General features: G+C 45.2%; 1 protein-coding gene across 1 annotated transcript; it reads left to right on the top strand.

Moving 5' to 3' along the window:
- Window positions 1–1,113: 1,113 nt before the first annotated feature.
- Window positions 1,114–16,017, top strand: spred3 (sprouty related EVH1 domain containing 3). The gene is made up of 7 exons (XM_063204368.1): window positions 1,114–1,310; window positions 6,653–6,812; window positions 9,068–9,236; window positions 9,846–9,904; window positions 13,693–13,854; window positions 14,884–15,457; window positions 15,500–16,017. The coding sequence occupies exons 1-7, from the start codon at window positions 1,300–1,302 to the stop codon at window positions 15,928–15,930; spliced, it is 1,566 nt and encodes a 521-aa protein (XP_063060438.1). The 5' UTR covers window positions 1,114–1,299; the 3' UTR covers window positions 15,931–16,017.
- The last annotated feature ends 2,477 nt before the right edge of the window (window positions 16,018–18,494 follow it).

Here is an 18,494-nt window from a genome sequence, read left to right as displayed (position 1 = left end):
GGCCCTAAAGTTAACACATAGACTAGGCCTACGCGTACAAATAAAATACGCATACGAAATTAAGTGTAGCAGTTCAACTTTACCACAGTTGAAAAACGAAATAAAATCCATAATTCAATGGTGATGAGACAGTTATGAGGCCCGAGGTACGGCTAAAGCACCTGAAAGAGTAGACCAAGGCGAAGTAATAGGCCTATTGTTTTTTGAGCAAACTTTCTTTGATAGTAGGCAGAAGTCTAATGTTCGCGTTGTTATCAATTAGTGCAGAGTCATATGGGCGACCGACAGCCAAATAATCTGGTAAGCTAATTGGTCTAAGCAATGCAGTCCCAACATTTTTTTTTAACACGGGGCGTGTTTCACTCACTGCTGTAAACATGAATGAGTTTTGAATGAATGGACACAAGGCTCGATAGCATTTTTTTTTTTATCATGGCTCTCCTTCATGCACTAGGCTACAGAGTGAGTGGCGCGAGGAGCTGTCCGTGGTGCTGAAACCGAAAACTGAATTTCCTCAATATCATTTAATGAGGGAGCTGCACAACTCCGACGGTCTTTATAGCACAAGATAATGTGTACATTGGGATAATGTTTAGTAGGTACAAGCAGCATAGTAGAGCATGTATGCTATGTCGTCGCAGAACTTCCCAATTATCGACACCAGTAGCTGAACGTGACAAATGTTTGCCGCCACGAATGCCCTGTAAGTGGGCTAATTAACCGTAAGGTCATCTGCATTTATTATTACATATTGTGTAGCCTAGCCTACGCTACCATGGCTATAGGTTCTGTTTGCAAATTTGCCTGTAGCGTTGCTGTTTCCCCGCAATAGGCTATTTCACGTTTTGTGTCAATGGCTTTGAGCGAGAAAAGAGCCCATTGGTCGATCTTTCTACCCTGTAGAAATGTAGATTCTCGACTTGCCTTCATAGTGGCAACCATTTGGAGCCCGTGTTGTGAGAGATTATGTGAGGCAGTTTAGCGGTATCTAGTCAGAAAGGGAGAGCGGCAGGTATAGCACGAGGACAAGAAACAGGGAGGGAGTAATTGAGAGAGGGTGAGGGAGGGTGAGGGAGGGAGGATGCTGCCGCTGCCAGCGGAAAATGGCTGCTGCAACCTCGAGCCCATCCTGATACGCCAAAACGACATATAGGTGGAAAGTAAAAAGACATGAACATGAGAGCGGCCAGAGGGACTGACAGACAACGGGAGTGAGGGAAAGGAGTCGAGTGAGTCGAGAGGGGGATTTAAAAAAGGAGACCAGGGGCACAAGCTCGAAGCAACGGGCAACACCAAGTCATGGAGGGCGAGTAAGTCTTCACATTTTTATTTGCCAAAGCACAAAATTAAGCACAGACATGCAACGAAAATAGATGATACCTGGCTCAATTTCCATGACCGAGAAGACGTTATAACATAGGCTAATCTATAATTCTGCATCCACAGTAATGTTGTTGGTAACAAATGTTATTACGTAGGCTTGCATCGGCAGTATACACCCTGTTCTTCATACATCCGTGCAAATGTGTGATAAATACGTACTTAAACGGTTCGAGTCTAAATGACAACCACTAGTGTAGCTGTGGAAAAGGGCTTCTTTGCCACTTGAAAGACAAACAGGGGGATAGTTTGTGTTTTGGCCATAATACGCAATGGGAATTGGCACATAGCAGTTAGGAGGAGGTGTGAAGACTTCTCTTAACCATTAAATACATCCGTGAATCTACAAATGTGTTGGAAGAAATGGACAAAAATATGGCGAGATTTCTACCCACGTCGCACGAAGGGGAACCGACGTTGAAAGGTGTACTGCGCGGGTGATAGTGTTATAATTTTTATCAACGCGCCTCGGCTTTCATTATGATTTTTAAAGCCAAACTTTATGAATGAAATGTGATTTTACCCCCCTCTCACCCGCTTCTCAACCCCCTCCTCTTTCTTTTTCTCTTTTCACCCCCCCCACACACACACACACACACACACACACACACACACACTCGCTTCCTCCATCTCCTCTCTCACCCACACACATTTCTTCTTTATAGTCGATGGTAGTTGATTTCCGTGTTACAGCGCATCCGATTGAATCAGCCTGTTTTTATTGTATTTCATTCATAAAATAAGAGGTGTTGGATTGTGTATATCTTGCTCGTCTCTCTCCGTCTTTCGCTATCTCCCCCACGCTCTCTCTTTCCTCCTATGTGTGTGTGTGTGTGTGCGTGTGTGTATTGGAAAGAGAGAAATAGTGTATGTGTGTATGTGTGTACGTGCGCGCGCCCGCGCACAGAGCTGGCGATAGGTGGAGAGAAGATAACGCAATTTCTTACAGTTGTTGAAACAATGCAGTCATTAATTTGCAGAAAAGATTTGTCAATGACATTAATCACAGAAAATGGTTTGACTATGCATCGTTGTCGTAAAACAGCAAATAGTCCTAAAGCTATTAGTCTATCGTAGCGCGGTTCAAGCAGGCCCCGTATGTCGATGGGCGCGTTCATTGATACATCTCACTGAGAAATGCACTCATTCTTCCTTCCACCTTCCTCCCGGTCATGCGCTCCAGCGGAAATCGCTGTTCCTCCTCTCCCCAGTCGTTTCCATTCGCTTGTTACTAACGCAGTATTGATACACATCCCTTATTTCTTTGTACTGTTAAGAAGACACGTTCCCGTTGTCATTTTAATCGCTGCTGTTTACGGATCATCGCGGATTTTTGTCACTGTTTTAAATGAGATTACATACACCTAAATGTATCACGTGATTGGATTGTCCATGTAAGACTCGCTCCCTTCCTGCCACCATTGAAATGAAGGTGTAGAACACACTGACTTCCCCCACATAAAAATATATAGGCTAGGCTACTACCATACTATCCCCTAATCAAGGTGGTTGCCCATTTGTGCATGTCTTTCAGGATAATGTCACTTTTTATCCAGATCATGTGTGTTTGTATGTTTCTTATGTCTCTTGAAGTAGTGACATCATGGTTGGTTGGGCTACACATTGTTAAACCTAACTAGTCTACTGAACATTTTGATAGGCCCTATGTATCTTTAAATGCAGGGTGCTTATTCAACTTGAACTTGTATTTGTTTTGTGTTGTTTAATTAAGTGGGCTTGCCACGCTTATAGTAATCTCTAAGTCCTGTTTAGTTATTATTAAGCGGGCTTGAAAGCGAAAGCGAAGTGAAAGTGAAAGCCCATTGGGAAACTCCAACTCCCATTGTCATTGTGACACAGCACTCCACCGCACACAAGTGAACACTGCACACTGCACACAACGAAATTGCATTTATGCCTCACCCGTGCAAGGGGGCAGCCCTCAGTGGCGCCCCATGGGAAGCAGTGCAGTGGGACGGTACCATGCTCAGGGTACCTCAGTCATGGAGGAGGATGGGGGAGAGCACTGGTTGATTACTCCCCCCCACCAACCTGGCGGGTCGGGAGTCGAACCGGCAACCTCTGGGATGCAAGTCTGACGCCCTAACCGCTCACCTATGACTGCAGAGCAAGTCCCGCTTACAGTAATCCCTAACTACATTTTATGCTTGTGCTTGCTGCTTCTCTTGTGCAGGGCAGTAAAAATAGAAAATGGATCTCCTCCTAGGCCTTTCGAGATAGAGACACAGTTCAAACACTAAAACGACCGGCTTGGCTTGGAGATAAAAAAAATTCTGATATAGCGTGTTCGTGTCTCTTGTCGTTTTTCCGTTTTTGGCGATTTTGTGCAAGTTTAGGTCCCCATTGAAAACAATGGTAGAACCTTCAGGAGAGAGTGTTCCGTCCACTCTACAGATTAGAGTGTAGGACGCTTTTTCGTTCATAAAACATCAACACTTTAACCTATAAGTTCATTTGACGTTGTTAGCGAGCTCTATGAGATGACTCCAAACGGTGAAAGTATCATGTCCCAACTCCCATTACTTTTTAAATGGCAGGTGTGTAAAAAGTGCTGGGCTAGCCCAATGGCTTTTCCTATTGATTCTTGAAGTGCCTTTCTGAAGAGGTCAGCACATCTTCCACAAGAGGTCCATTTGTGACTGAACCGTTTAACCTATAAACTTCATTCAAGGACTGTTAGAAAGATCACACGTATGACTCCAATCTGTGCAAAGGACAAGTTCCAATTCTTTTTAGTTTTTTAAACAACAGCGATCTAAAAACTAGAAACCTTTTTGTTTCTGCCCTCTGCCTTAGAGCAAAATACTAACTGCCATACAGTCAATCAGAACAGGTGCTGCCAATAAGGGTTCCATCTCAACTGTCACTTTCTCTCAAAATTCTATTCTTAACGAGCACCTTCAACTACCATTCTAGAAGTCTATTGTTCAGCTCTTCAATGCAATGTGATATTGTCTTGCTGGAATGCACATGACAGCCAGCTGCTTGGCTCAATCGTAAAGGTGCTGGATTAGCCATATGGAGGTTGTGAGTTCGAATCCCACTTGGACCCATGTTGATTTTCAAAATTATATCATATGCAGTGTTCCTTAGCCAACTTAAAATACCGTGTATGTCATTTAGCATCAATGGCAAAGGTACTGGATTAGAGATATGGAGGTTGTGTGTTCGAATCGCACTCGGACCCATGTTGATTTTCAAAATGATATCATATGCACTGTTCCTTAGCCAACTTAAAATAGCATGTACGGTATGTCATTTAGTATCCATGGCAAAGGTGCTGGATTAGAGATTTGGAGGTTGTGAGTTCGAATCCCACTCGGACCCATGTTGATTTTCAAAATTATATAATATGCAGTGTTCCTTAGCCAACTTAAAATACCGTGTATGTCATTTAGCATCAATGGCAAAGGTACTGGATTAGAGATATGGAGGTTGTGTGTTCGAATCCCACTCGGAGCATGTATGTCATTTAGTATATCCCCAAAATGCGGAGCTACAACACTTTCAAGATGGCTGAATCCAAGATGGCTGAATTGTTTGGCCCATAACTTCTGACTGGGTGGATGGATTTTTCCCACAATTCTTTCAGCTTTGTTTTCTCAATAGTAGTTTGTTTTTAATTTAGGTATAGAGATGTCAAAAATAAAACTGCTCAGCTCTGCCCTAAAAGGCAAGCCTGCTTCCAGCATTTTCTGTAAGAATGCAATCTAGTTATCAATAACTTGTGGTGAGAGCAGCAGGAAGCTTTAAAGGTACACTGTGTGAGATTTTTAGTTGTTTATTTCCAGAATTCATGCTACCCATTCACTAATGTTACCTTTTTCATGAATACTTACCACCAGCATCAAATTCTAAGTATTCATTATGACTGGAAACATTGCACTTTTCATACATGAAAAGGGGGATCTTCTCCATGGTCCGCCATTTTGAATTTCCAAAAAGAGCCATTTTTCGCTGCAAAAATGACTCTATTTGGATCATACTAGAAAATATTTGTTTATTATTTAGTAAACTTTCATGTAAATATCAAATATGGCGATAGCCAACCCAGTTTCAATGAGCAGCATAGTTGCAGTACCTTTTTTGACCATTTCCTGCACAGTGTCCCTTTAAAGGTACACTGTGTGAGATTTTTAGTTGTTTATTTCCAGAATTCATGCTACCCATTCACTAATGTTACCTTTTTCATGAATACTTGCCACCACCATCAAATTCTAAGTATTCATTATGACTGGAAAAAATGCACTGTTCTTACATGAAAATTAGAATTTCCGGAAATAACCATTTTTAGCTGCAAAAATGACTGTACTTGGGCCATACTAGAACATATTAGTTTATTACTTGGCAAACTTTCATGAATAGATCAAATTTGGCAATAGGCAACACAGTTTCAATGAGCAGCATAGTTGCAGTACCATTTTTGACCATTTCCTGCGCAGTGTACCTTTAAGAGCTGAAAACACCTCTTCATGGTTTATGACCCAAATGGCTTTCCTTGCTGTAGTTTAGTGCTGTTTGTAGGGAAACCCCAATCCTGTGCTGACAGAAAGATCTTTGACGGGTGAAATAATTGAACAAGTAAACTGCTGCAAACTGTAGCCTCTTACTGCAGATGGGCCCGTCGACGGGCCTATTTACTCTGCTGAAAACAATCAACTACATCATAACAGCATTTCTATTACAATGCAGAGAGTCGTAACCGATTAAAACTTGGTCAATACCATTTTGGGGACAATAATGTTACATATAGGCCTAGCAGAGTCTCTGTGCTGAGAGGTTAATATAAGGGCATACCATCACACAGGGAGAATATAGGTAGAGTAGGTATTAAGGTGTCCACCTGGTAACTTACATATACTGTACATACACCCACACACAGACATTCAGTACATAGCATACATACAGTAGCATACATTCATCAAATACATCTGAACAAGTTCTGAAGAATGTTGGGTTGAATTGAAGCTCTAGAATCTAGATTGTTGTAGCACACATTCTTTTTGAAAATGTTTACTCACACTAATGTCTGATAACACATTATGTCCATTTTGTGATAAATGAATACAGTGTACAGATGCCCTTAAAGAGCAGACATGGCCTCTTCTGGTTGTTTCGTCAGCTTCCTGCTCTCAGGCCCACTCGACCGAGCAAATGTTGTTGTGCTACTTCAACACTCAGAGAGTTAACATTTTCTGGATTGTACATGATCCCAGAGTTTAATGTGTGTGTTTACTTTCCTCACCAACAGTGTGCGTGTCCGTGCAGTGGTCATGACCTGGGATGAGGTCGGGTGGGTGGCCCTCGACGGTGGTGGCCTGAGCCACGTGGTCATCTGCAAGAGACGGAGTTCGGACGGCCGCGGGCGGAAGGAGTACATCATCCACGGAGAGCGGCTACGCGATCGAGCAGTGAGTCTTTGTGTGTGTGTGTGTATGTGTGTGTGTGTGTGTTTGTGTTTGTGTTTGTGCTTGTGTGTGTGTGTTCAGGAACTGGCACATTTGGGATGCATTTATTTGGTGGGTGGGGCTGGACTGAATTCACTCCCAACTCCCTTCCCAAAATACATCACAGGTGGTCAGAGCCAACATACAGTAGGTACAATCTACAAGTTATGTCATCGGCATGCACAAAGAGACATGGACCTACTAGTGAGCTACCAAAGTTTTTACGAAGCTCATGGCACCGGCAGTACCTTGCAGAACAATTATATTCCTTCTTAGCTACAATTTGGAATCATAAAGGATATTTCTGGTTCAAAAGTCTGTAAAATGGAGGATGGAAGCTTCTATCGTCTTTGATCCATGCCTATGAATATCCCACCTGTCTTGTTGGGATGTATCAATGATGTTTTCTTTGCAAATGAGGAAGTAACCAGGAGGGGCTTACCCACGCTCCGCCCTCGCAGTGACGCAACACCTTCGGCTCTGCTACTCTGGCTCAGTAAACCAGCTCAGTTTGTTCAGGCAGATTCTGGTTCCTCCTGCCAGGGGAACTCCACCGACTTTGTCAGGAACCAATCAACTTTGAGCATTTCCAGCGGTTCTGGGTAGAGGCGTGTTCAAGGCAATGACGAGTTTTAAGCAGAGACGTCTTATTGGGACTAAGAAAATGTTTGGTTTAAACTTTGGCTCAGCCTTTTTTGCTGAGAATACTGAATACTTTATTATCCACAGAGTGGAAATTTGTCTTCAGTTTCACCACAGACATACAAACATTTAAAGACAATAATCCCACAAAACACAATCAAGCATTCAAACACTGCACCTGTACAAAGCAGAACAGGAGGACAGGTTATTATAAAAGTACATTTAAATATTAGGTGAATATAAAAATGTACATTAACACTCAGTAGAGTGTTTAAAAGAATAGAATAGCTGAGCTGAGTAATAAATACCAGTAGCAAACCAAGGGAGGTGGGTCAGCCATGCCGTCTAAGAGCGTTAGTTGTTATGCTCTTGGTCAGACCAAGTCTCGAAGAGATTTGAAAGCCATGATAATCAGGCTACGGGGCTGGAAGCCTGGCAGTGTAAAACAAAACCGCTCTCAGGGCATGGGGTTCAGTGGTTCGCAGACTATTTGTTAGTCAAGGTGGTATGGAGTTTGCCCGATATTAGAGATACACCACTATGAAAATGAAATATGATGTGAAAACCTTTTTTGATGTTTTTTTCAGTCATTCCATGCCTCAGAGACTGTATGTTGTTCTGAAAGAGAGCAAGTGAAAGCCCAACTGGGAAACTCCAATTCCCATTGTCATCGTGACACAGCACTCCACAGCAGACAAGTGTTCACTGCACACTCCACACAAGGAAATTGCATTTATGCCTCACCTGTGCAAAAGGGCAGCCCCCAATGGCGCCCGAAAGGGAGCGGGACGGTACCATGCTCAGGGTACCTCAGTCATGGAGGAGGATGGGGGAGAGCACTGGTTAATTACTTAACCAACTAACCTGGCCGGTCGGGAGTCGAACCAGCAACCTTTGGGCTACAAGTCTGACACCCTAACCACTTACCCATGACTGTCCAAGCAATTTCCACCTCTGTGGGTCCATATCAATAACCATCCTCCGGTTGCTCCCTCCCTTGGCCTCTGGCCTTGAGGGCTTGACATCTTGGAGGACTTATCAGGCCAAGAAAAGGTGAGCGGACAAGGACGGAATAGACAGGCAAAGATCCATAGAAGCCAGCATATACCGTATGTACACATAGTGCTTCTTTTGTCCATGGAAGGACAGCCTAGAATTTAGATGACAAGGAATTGAGGACATGAAGACTTTTTTGATTGATTGATATAAAACCATATGTAGCCCCAATCTACAGTACATCCAAAGAAACGTATAGGAGAGAAAGATATCTTAAACTCCGCCCATCCAATGCAAAGGAGTGTGCTCAAGTTCTGTCTTCTAAGGGGGCGTTGTCCCCTTCTTCTCTTTTTGTGGTGTTTGCACAAGAAGTGCGCTACCGCCATCTAACTACTCTTATTCTCAACCCCAAGACTTTGAAGGTCTCCTAACCTAAGGTCTCCTAAAGGAGCGTTCACCCGACATCACATGGATACCGGAAAAGAACGAGTCTGAAGTATCTTTCTCTCTTATGTGATTCTTTGGTACATCCATTTGTTGCAGTTCGATAATGTTCTCCCTCCTTTTCCACATGTGTGCAGTCTGTGCTGGAGTGTGTCGTGCAGAGAGGCCTCGTGTACAACAAGGTGTCCCCCCTTTTCCACCATTGGAGGGTAGAGGACCGGAAGTTTGGGTTGACGTTCCAGAGTTCGACCGCCGCCGACTCCTTTGAGCAAGGCCTTCAAAGTGTCCTTGACAAACTCGAGAGAGGTACAGACACAGCTGGTCATCCGATATCAGTAGCAAATAATCAGAGCTCTATATTAACTTTTTTCATCACCAGCCAAAATGGCTAGTAGATGATTGTCTTACTAGCCAAACACACACTCACTAATGAGTCAAAGTGGCTAGAAAGTTGGTCTTTCCAGTCAACCTTAAATCTCACCAGCATTTGGCTGGTTGACTGGTGTTAATTTAGAGCCCTGCAAATAATGAATATAGGGCAAAAAGCACATTTTTTGTGTTATAGGTGGCTTGCTAACATTTTATTCTTAACAATGTTTGGGTCTTAGACCTTCATCAGGTAAATTTAATCCAGAAAACAGTAACCTAAGATGAAAAATGTGCTGGAAAATGGCCAGTATGCTGGATTTCCTATTGTTTCTTTATCAGTGACTTGCTGGCCTGCAGTGGAAGAGTGAAAAACTCAAAAGTTGTAATGTTAAATTCCTCACAAAGTATTTTCTTGCTCAAGTCAAATCATGAGTCATTTCCTGTTTTGTGATTCACGTTCAGAACGATGAACTCACACTTTTTCACAGCATGAGGTAAATATTGTATGTGTTATATCTTTTTACCAATTTATTTTTCTTGTTGCAGGATCAGAGTCTCCCTCTTCCTCCACTCCAGAGGAGGGCGACATAGAGGATGATCAAGCAGTAAGTAGCCTTTCAACTCTGTCTCTCTACCATATCATTTTTCTTTTTTTTTAACATATTTTTTGGAGCTTTTTGCCTTTATTATGACAGGACAGTATGAGAGGAAACAGGAAACGCTTGTGAGAGAGAGATGGGGTAGGGCTGGGAAATGACCCCGGCCGGACTTGAACCGGGGTCCCCATGGGCAATGTAAGCCCAATAGACCCCTTTAGAGTTTGTAAACAGGTATGACGTAATTTGGCTGCGTGCGCACCGCTGCCTCAAAATCGTCCATGCTCCTTTCACTTGTACAGAGACTCAACAGGTGTTTTTTTTCCGAAATAAGAGAACGGATGCTCGCGCTAACCTCAGATATGCAGTGGACACCACGGACACGGGTATTCCTGGCGATGTCATCAGTCCAGTCAGTAGTTTAATGTCTTGTAACAACAAACATCTCCTATGCTTCTGGAACAGCCTCTTCCCTCTCAAAATAGCATAACAAGTGTACTTTTCAGAATCTCTATTTTTTTTATCAACGTCCACGCTTCAGAACGGCAGTTTTTCTCTCTTTAGTGTCTGCACTGTCACCCAGTATTACATACAGAATCACCACTCCTGATTTTACCCATGCCTGTAGTTCTCCTAGTGGCCGCTGTCGAGACACAGCTCTGAGCGCAGCAGCCCGTTCTTTCTGAACGGAGTCTCCACTCCCCCTAGAGTGCAGTACCACCCAGAAAAGTGGAGTCTCTCGTAATATCCTTACAATATCTTTGGTGTGTTTGAGTCAACGATGTGCACGCATTCATGAGGACGTCGACTCTGAACTGGTCTATAGTGGGGGGCTTAGCACGCTGCGCCACAGCGCCTCCTACCATATTATTTTTCAATATATGTTCCAGTTTTCATTCACAGTATATCAACTTAAAATGGGATGTACCATTTTGCTTGAATTTGTAATGCCTATTAATCTGTTGATCAGAGGTGGTCAAACTCAGGCATGGGGTCCACGTGCAGCCCTCAGAGCCTTATAAAAAAGATAACTTTTAAATCCAAAGTGATACCCTCACCCAATATTCTTAAAATGACTTCCCTCAACAGGGGTTTTGCGGGAATGAGATTAACCATGGTTGTTTTATTTATCTACGTACATTTCATTTCAATATGCAGGAATAAGATAGCCCAATAGTTATGTCAGCGTACATTCATTTGTTTTATTTACATAGGCAAGTTGTCAGTGACATTCTGCCCATGGGTCAATATTGTAAAGCCAATGTGGCCATTGGGCCAAAGTAAATGGCTGCTCCCGCTGTAGATGCTGATTTGTAGTATGTAAACTTTTCTGTCCTGTTACGTAAGCCTGGCTATTGTGACTATAAAGATATGTAAGCTTTGGTCTGGAAAAGTTGTGAACCAACAACCCTCTTATCTAGAGGGGTTTAGCCTGCAGCTATGAAGTGACTCTGTGTGGTACTGGTTGAAACAAGCCTGACAAGCCAGACTAAATGTGAGATTAAATGTGAATATTTAGTCTGGCCCCGAACAATGACACGTCGGAAAATTGTTGATGGGAACATCCCGTTGTTTTTCAAACTGTTTCTGTGCCTATGGGGCACCTAAGTCACACCCTCTACTTCCTGGTTCATGGGGCAGGGGGAGTCAAAAAATAATTACTGGGCTTGAAAATTAGTGTTTTTTTTTACACCAATCCAAACCTTGGACCTCCACCTATGCACCACAAATCCAAAAATCACTCATTTTCAAGCCCAGTAATCATTTTTTGACTCCCTCTGCCCCATGAACCAGGAAGTAGAGGGCGTGACTTAGGTGCCCCATTGGCCAACGCTTTGCCGTCTCTCCCTCAATACCCTGTCCGCTTTGCATCCAAAGATTCAAAACAAATCAAAACAAATCTCCTGCGTCGTGATTGGTCTCCCAGATTCAGGGCATTTGGGCACTGTCCGAGGCTAGACCCACTCCCAGGCAAAAATAATTTTGGCCGCTGGCGGGTGGGGCTAGTTTCCTACGCTAGGTTGGACCTACAATCAATTAGACTGTGCTTTCCTCTGATTTAATGGGATAACTAGTGCGTCTTCACTTCAAACATGTCCCCTCAAGCCATTAGAAATTCTCTTATTGAATTGGCTCTGACATGGAGGGCAATTTGAAGTTCACAAGAAGATAGCCAGACACTTAGCCAGACTAACTGGATTGAGAAATGTACTGCAGCGTCACAGGAATGATTGGCGGGCCTTGGTTATCTTGTTATTAAGTTAGTTGACTTTAAGTTTATAGTTTCTACATGATGTCTAATGAAAGCATCTCTAAAGCTCATTAACGTAACTGCTTGTGAAAAGTCCCTGATGCTTGTTTGTGAAGGTGTCTTATGTCAGACTTCTTTTGCACTATAAGTTCCAAAGTTTGGAACCATACATTTGACTTATGATGTGCAAATGGTACAGAAAGGTTCACATAAATGAGTGCAAATAAGAGTGTTTGTGGTCTTCTATTTGAGATGCACCAATGATGAGCACTCAGTATCCACAATCCACTGATATATTGTAGAAGGGGCCCCTGTGAGATATTTGGCCATCGAGAGCCATTGGCAGGGGGCCCTTCAAGTGGTGAGGCCTGGTAGACCTACAGATCGGCCGCCACTTTTTGCTTTCCGATTGAGAACAACACAGCTCAATCGAAGGGCAAAAAGTGGCGGCCGAGTCGCGCTGTGTCGCTGTAGGCCTACCAGAAAACCGGCAGTGGAAAAGAGGCATTGCTGATCACTGAGATGAATTGAATGTGTGCAAGTTGGAGGAGGAAGCTGCATGGCAAAGATTTAGGTGGATCAGAGTCTCTGGCTTATTGTCATTATGTTAGATAGGAAGTTCTTCCTGCCTTCTGTTACATTGGTTGTTCTTCCTCTGTCCTTGTGGGTCCATCTGAGTAATCTCATCGTAAAGCTTGTCTTATTTCTCTGTGGTAATGAGTTTAATGGGTACACTCTGGAAAGTTCTCAAAACTGATCACATGTGAGCATGCTACATGATGCTATTGCAGTCAAAGACATCACATTTGTAGGAAGCAAGTGGATATTTCAGCTGAGAATGGTTATAGAAAGTATGAAGTATAACTATGTGTAGTACGAATGTGACGACTTGTAGTCTGGGTCAGTCACATACAGGCATCTCATATTGTTATTATTAATAGTAATAAGTATAGCACAATTCTGTATGAGAGTGTGAGTGCGATGATTTGTAGTCTGGGTCAATCTCATACAGGCAGCGACTCATACAGTATGTGAAGTATAAGTGTGATAACTTGCAGTCTGGGTCAATCTCATACAGGCAGCGACTCATACAGTATGTGAAGTATAAGTGTGATAACTTGCAGTCTGGGTCCAGTGTTGCCACTAGATTGGGCGGTTTCCCGTCCAATTGGGTTGCTTAGGATGGCGGCCTGCGGGTAAAAATGGCACTTAACAGAAAAACCTGTCCAATTTTTGGGCATAGAAATCAATGGAATTTGGGGGGATTTAGTGCTTCCAGGGGGGCTTTGAGCATTTTTTGGGCTCGAAATCATCAGTCTCATCTGGTAACCCTCTCTGGGTCAGTTTCATACAGTATGGTACGTATGAGTGTGATGACGTGTAGTCTGGGTTTAGTCTCATACAGTATGTGAAGTATGAGTGTGATGACTTGTAGTCTGGGTCAGTCTCATAGGGTATGTGAAGTATGAGTGTGATAACTTGCAGCTTCTGTGTGTGCTCTACTCATATGTGAAGTATGAGTGTGATGACTTGTAGTCTGGGTCAGTCTCATACAGGCAGCGACTCGTCCTCCAGCAGCCAGAAGGTCATGCTGCCCAAGCCCATCACCATAGTGACCAGTCAGTCCTCGCCACGCTTCGCGCGATCTGCCCCGGAGGACTTTGACGACGGAACGGGGCACGCTGTCACCACGCAGACCCCTGCCCAGGTAATGGAGGCAATACAGTACAATACAACATGTGGGAAAAGGATGTCTGCGCTTCAGCCCTTGTTGTGCTCACAGTGCAGGACAGCAGAATGATGACAAACTGGGCTACTTCTCAGTGACTAGACCCAGGGATGACCAGAGGGTTGCGAGACGATTCGTCTAATGCATTCTTCCGAGGGGACCATTCGTATAAAGCACTCATAGAGGACTCATAGAGCACTCTGCATACTTTTAGAGTTTATTTATTTTTTGGTGCATAAAGTCACTGATGTTTCGACACCCCTGCGTCTTCCTCAGAGTCAAACAAAAAATCTTTGACTTGGAGGAAGACGCAGGTGCATAAAAACGTCAGTCACTTTGTTCACCAAAAAAAAAAAATATCTAAAAGTATGCAGAATGCTCTGATCAGCCCAGTTTGTCAATACAATACAACATGTCTTTATATAGCGCAGTATCACAACCATGAAGTTTGATTCAAAGCACTTTCAAAATACACATACACATTCCCACATTCACAAAAAAAATGATTATGCTGGAAACGATCATAGCATAGCCTAATTTCATAGCATCAAGACGGTTACATGGCGCTATTAGGGTTGCCACCTCTGTCTAAAAAAATCCTGGACATTTCAAACACAAGAGTGGTGTTGTTTGTTGAGCAGTGTGGCATCATGCAAAGGCGTTTATTTCACACAACCACATTCAGCGTTGAGGTGCGACGCCTTTGCAAGTTGTGGTCAACAAAGAGGGGAAGCACTTTTGTCATGTGACCAGGTTTGCACAGTTTTCCCGCCGTGTCGACGAATTACATTTGCACTTTTTGTTCTGTATATCTCCTGTGCACTTTGTGTCTGCTAGTGATGTTGGCTATGATAATGTCCTCGTTTGAATGTCGCTTTGGTTATAAAGCGTATGCCAAGTGCAATGTAATGTAATGTAATGTAACATCATTTAATGCAATGTACTGTACGTAGCAATGCAATTCAGTGCTAATGTCGCGCCACTGTGATGGCACTTTCTGTTTCCCAGATCCACACGCGGCCCACTCAGCAGCCTCCCGTGCTGAACCCCCCAGCCCCACCGCTCCCGCCCCCAGCGCCCCCCACCACCCCTCCCCTGGCTCCCCTCCCGCTGCCGCCCTCCTCCCCTCTCTCGCCCCTCTTGCCCACCATCCCGCTGCTGGTGGAGGACCTGCGCAGCCTGGACTGCAACGTGTGGGGCTCGAAGGGGTATGAGGACTACCGTCGGGGCGACCTGGTAGGCGGGCTGACGGGCGGCGTGGTGGTACCGGGCGGCGGTGGTGGTGGCGGCGGCGGCAGCGGGCCCGAGAAGCACGTGGTGCGCTACGAGAAGGAGCTGGCCGGCGTGGGCACGGCCGAGTGCGAGGTCACCATCGCCCTGGACCCAGCAAGCGCCAAGGGCTCGGGCTGCCACCACTCCTCGCCCACCTGCCCCTCCATGCCCAACGCCGTATCGGGCATGTCCCCGATGAGCGGCGGCGGCGGATCCTCGCCGCAGGAGCCCACGGGTAAAGGCTCGCCCTCGCCGTGCTGTATCCACACCTCGGACTCTCGGACTCGCAGGAGAGGCGGGGGAGCGGGCGGTGGGGGTGGGGGTGGCAGAGGTGCCTCTGCCTGCGGAGCAGGGGGGGACGCCATCTCGCCCGACGAGGACAGCCCGTGCCCCCAGGGCGCGTCGTCGTGCTCCTCGCGCTGCGTGTACTGCCGCTCGGTCTTCAGCCAGGCCGAGAACGGCCGGGGGCGTTGCCGCGACGCGCCCGACCCGGCGCTGCACTGCCTGCGCCAGTGGACGTGCGTGTGGTGCGCCGAGAGCCTGCTCTACCACTGCATGTCGGACTCGGAGGGCGAGTTCTGGGAGCCGTGCGACTGCGAGTGCGAGGACTCGCTGGGCGGCGCCGGGGGCCGGGCACACCCGCTCTGCTGCGCCCGCTGGCTGGCACTGCTGGCCCTCTCGCTCTTCGTGCCGTGCATGTGCTGCTACCTGCCGCTGCGCGCCTGCCTGCGCTGCGGAGAGCGCTGCGGCTGCTGTGGCGGCAAGCACAAGGCCGTGCGGTGAGGCCGGAGGGGCGGGGAGGGACGAGAGAGAGAAGAGAAGAGAAGAAAAGAAAAGAAAAGAGAAGAAAAGAAAAGAAAAGAGAGGAGAGGAGAGGAGATGAGAGAGGGAAGAGAGGGAGATAGGTAAAGGCTGAGAGAAGAGAAGAGAAGAGAAGAGAAGAGAAGAGAAGAGAAGAGAAGAGAAGAGAAGAGAAGAGAAGAGAAGAGAGGAGAGGAGAGGATAGAGGGACAACAGAAAGGGAGAGAAGAGAGGAGAAGAGAAGAGACGAGAAGAGAAGAGAGAGGGAGGAGAGGGAGATAGGTAAAGGCTGGGGGAGAAGGAGAAGAGAAGAGGAGGAGCGAGAGGCTGTGGAAAGACAGAGAGATGGAAGGGGAGAGGACAGCGAGAAGAGAGGGAGAGAAAGCACGAGAGAGGGCTGAAAGAGAGATAATGGGAAGGAGAGAGAGAGCGAGAGAGAGAGAGCAGGGGTGGGGCCTGAGAGAGACAGGAAGAGAAGGCCGAATGGGAATGAATGAAAGAGAGCAAGAGGGAAGCGAAACAGAGGAAGAAAGATGGTGGGAGAGAAAAAAAAGGGTGGGACAAAGCAGAAAGAGGAAGAGGGGAGAGTACGAGAGATAGGGGAAGAAAGATGTGAAGGTACTGGATGGTGTTGTGTGTGTGTGTGTCTTAGAGGGATCCAGGCATTCGTTTCTAGCAGCGGAGGGCCAGGGAATGGTGGAGAAGGGGAGGAGGACAGAACACACAGGAGAGAGAGAGAGAGAGAGAGAGAGAGAGAGAGAGAGAGAGAGAGAGAGAGAGAGAGAGAGAGAGAGAGAGAAAAGAGAGAGAGAGAGAAAAGAGAGAGAGAGAGAAAAGAGAGGTGAAAGACCCTCCCAGCCTGAGTGCCAGACCTCGTTCCATTCACCTTAATGATAAAACACTTCCCCACATCTCTTCCCCTCATGGCTTCGTGCTGCATTCCATTGTTAACTCTTAATGTGCCCGTAGGGCACGGGGGTCGCCCGCCTGCCTATAGATAGACCTGGGCTGCCAACTTCTTCTTCAGTAATCCCAGATGCCTCTCTGAGCTAACTGATGATTGGTCAAGGGGGGGTGGGATAGCCTGGAGGCTGATTGGTCACTTTTGGGGGCAGTTAGAAAAAGGGTTTTAAAAAGTTAGAGGATGTGGTAAATGATGTGTAAACTGTTTCAAGTCATGAAGTTTTTTGGTTTCTCATTTTCCTTTCATCTCAGGATGAAAACACAAAAAACAAAAATGTTTATTAGTATTCTTACCATTTTATGGGTATATATTTTTTTTCTTTGATGTTTGTGATCTTGACAAGATTACCGTACCCTTCCCTGCTCACATAACACACAGGAAAAAAACACACACCGGGGGACGATTTCTGACTTGATTCTATTTATTTTTACGTTTAAATTATTTATTTTATTAATTAACAATGACACAAACACGATCCCCTTTACCTCTTATTTACTAAGTTTTACCTCATGTTTGAAAGTGTGTTCTACGGAGAAGTGGCGAGGGGATGCCAGGGGGCAGGAGTGGAAACTGGAGGTGTGGGGGGCAGTGTTCTGTGCTGTGGTCAGGTGTTTCCTTTGCTGTCTTCGGGGGTAGCGTTGCGTTGTGGTACTAAAGCAAGAGCATAGCACAGAGAGAGGGAGGGGGGGCTATGGGAAAACCTTGTGTACTATTTATGTGTGTTGATAGCATGGTTACAAAGACATACAAAAACAAAAACAGACCAGTTCCATACCTTTGTTGAGGCAGTTTAACCTGACTCGGATCAAAAAATGAAAAGACGAAAAAAACACGCACTGGGGTGAATGGAACGATATCACAACATATTAGTGCTTCTTAACCGGAAAAGAGATGTTCATTCAGAAATGTCCCCCCTTTAGATATCAGTGGTCAACAGCCAGCATGAAAGATGAGAGAGAAAAGAGTGCAATGAACAATGTCATGGTGTGTCGTGTTAGAGAGATGCTTGGGACCACAGACCTCACAGTTGGACACAGACAGAACAGGGTCAGTTCTACTGTATTTGACACATCACTCAGAACCTTTTCTCTGGGAATGATATAAAAACAAACACAAAAGCCAACCCTGCATACTTATGGTGTTAAAACACAAACCACCACACCACAAAAAAAGAGTGAGATATATTAAAATTGAGGTGGCTTAAAAATTCTTATCCAACCCTCACTAAGTGAAACAGTTCAGGCGTATCAGCCTGTGGGGGAAAAAAAAACGATGGGGTCTCGGCAGAACACAATCTTTTCTAGTTACATTGCTTTAACATTTCTCAAAAGCTGCTATGTAACCTTTGAACCTATCCTACAGTACATAAAACTTTAGTTGGCTGTTTGGAATGAAAAAGAATGACTGCTGGTAGCGTTAGGTTAGGTAGCAGGTGGACTAACTGATTTGTTTTGGGGGGGGGAGGGGGGGAGGGGTGCTATAATTGAAAGAAAAGTAACAACACCTCTGCCACTACTGGGATGTATTTTAACAAACACAAACAACCACAGACCCCTGCACTGAGACAGTATTTAAAACAAGT

The sequence above is a fragment of the Engraulis encrasicolus genome, chromosome 8 (genome assembly GCF_034702125.1).
Source record: "Engraulis encrasicolus isolate BLACKSEA-1 chromosome 8, IST_EnEncr_1.0, whole genome shotgun sequence".
NCBI lineage: Eukaryota > Metazoa > Chordata > Actinopteri > Clupeiformes > Engraulidae > Engraulis > Engraulis encrasicolus.
This window is presented reverse-complemented; position numbering and strand designations above follow the sequence as displayed.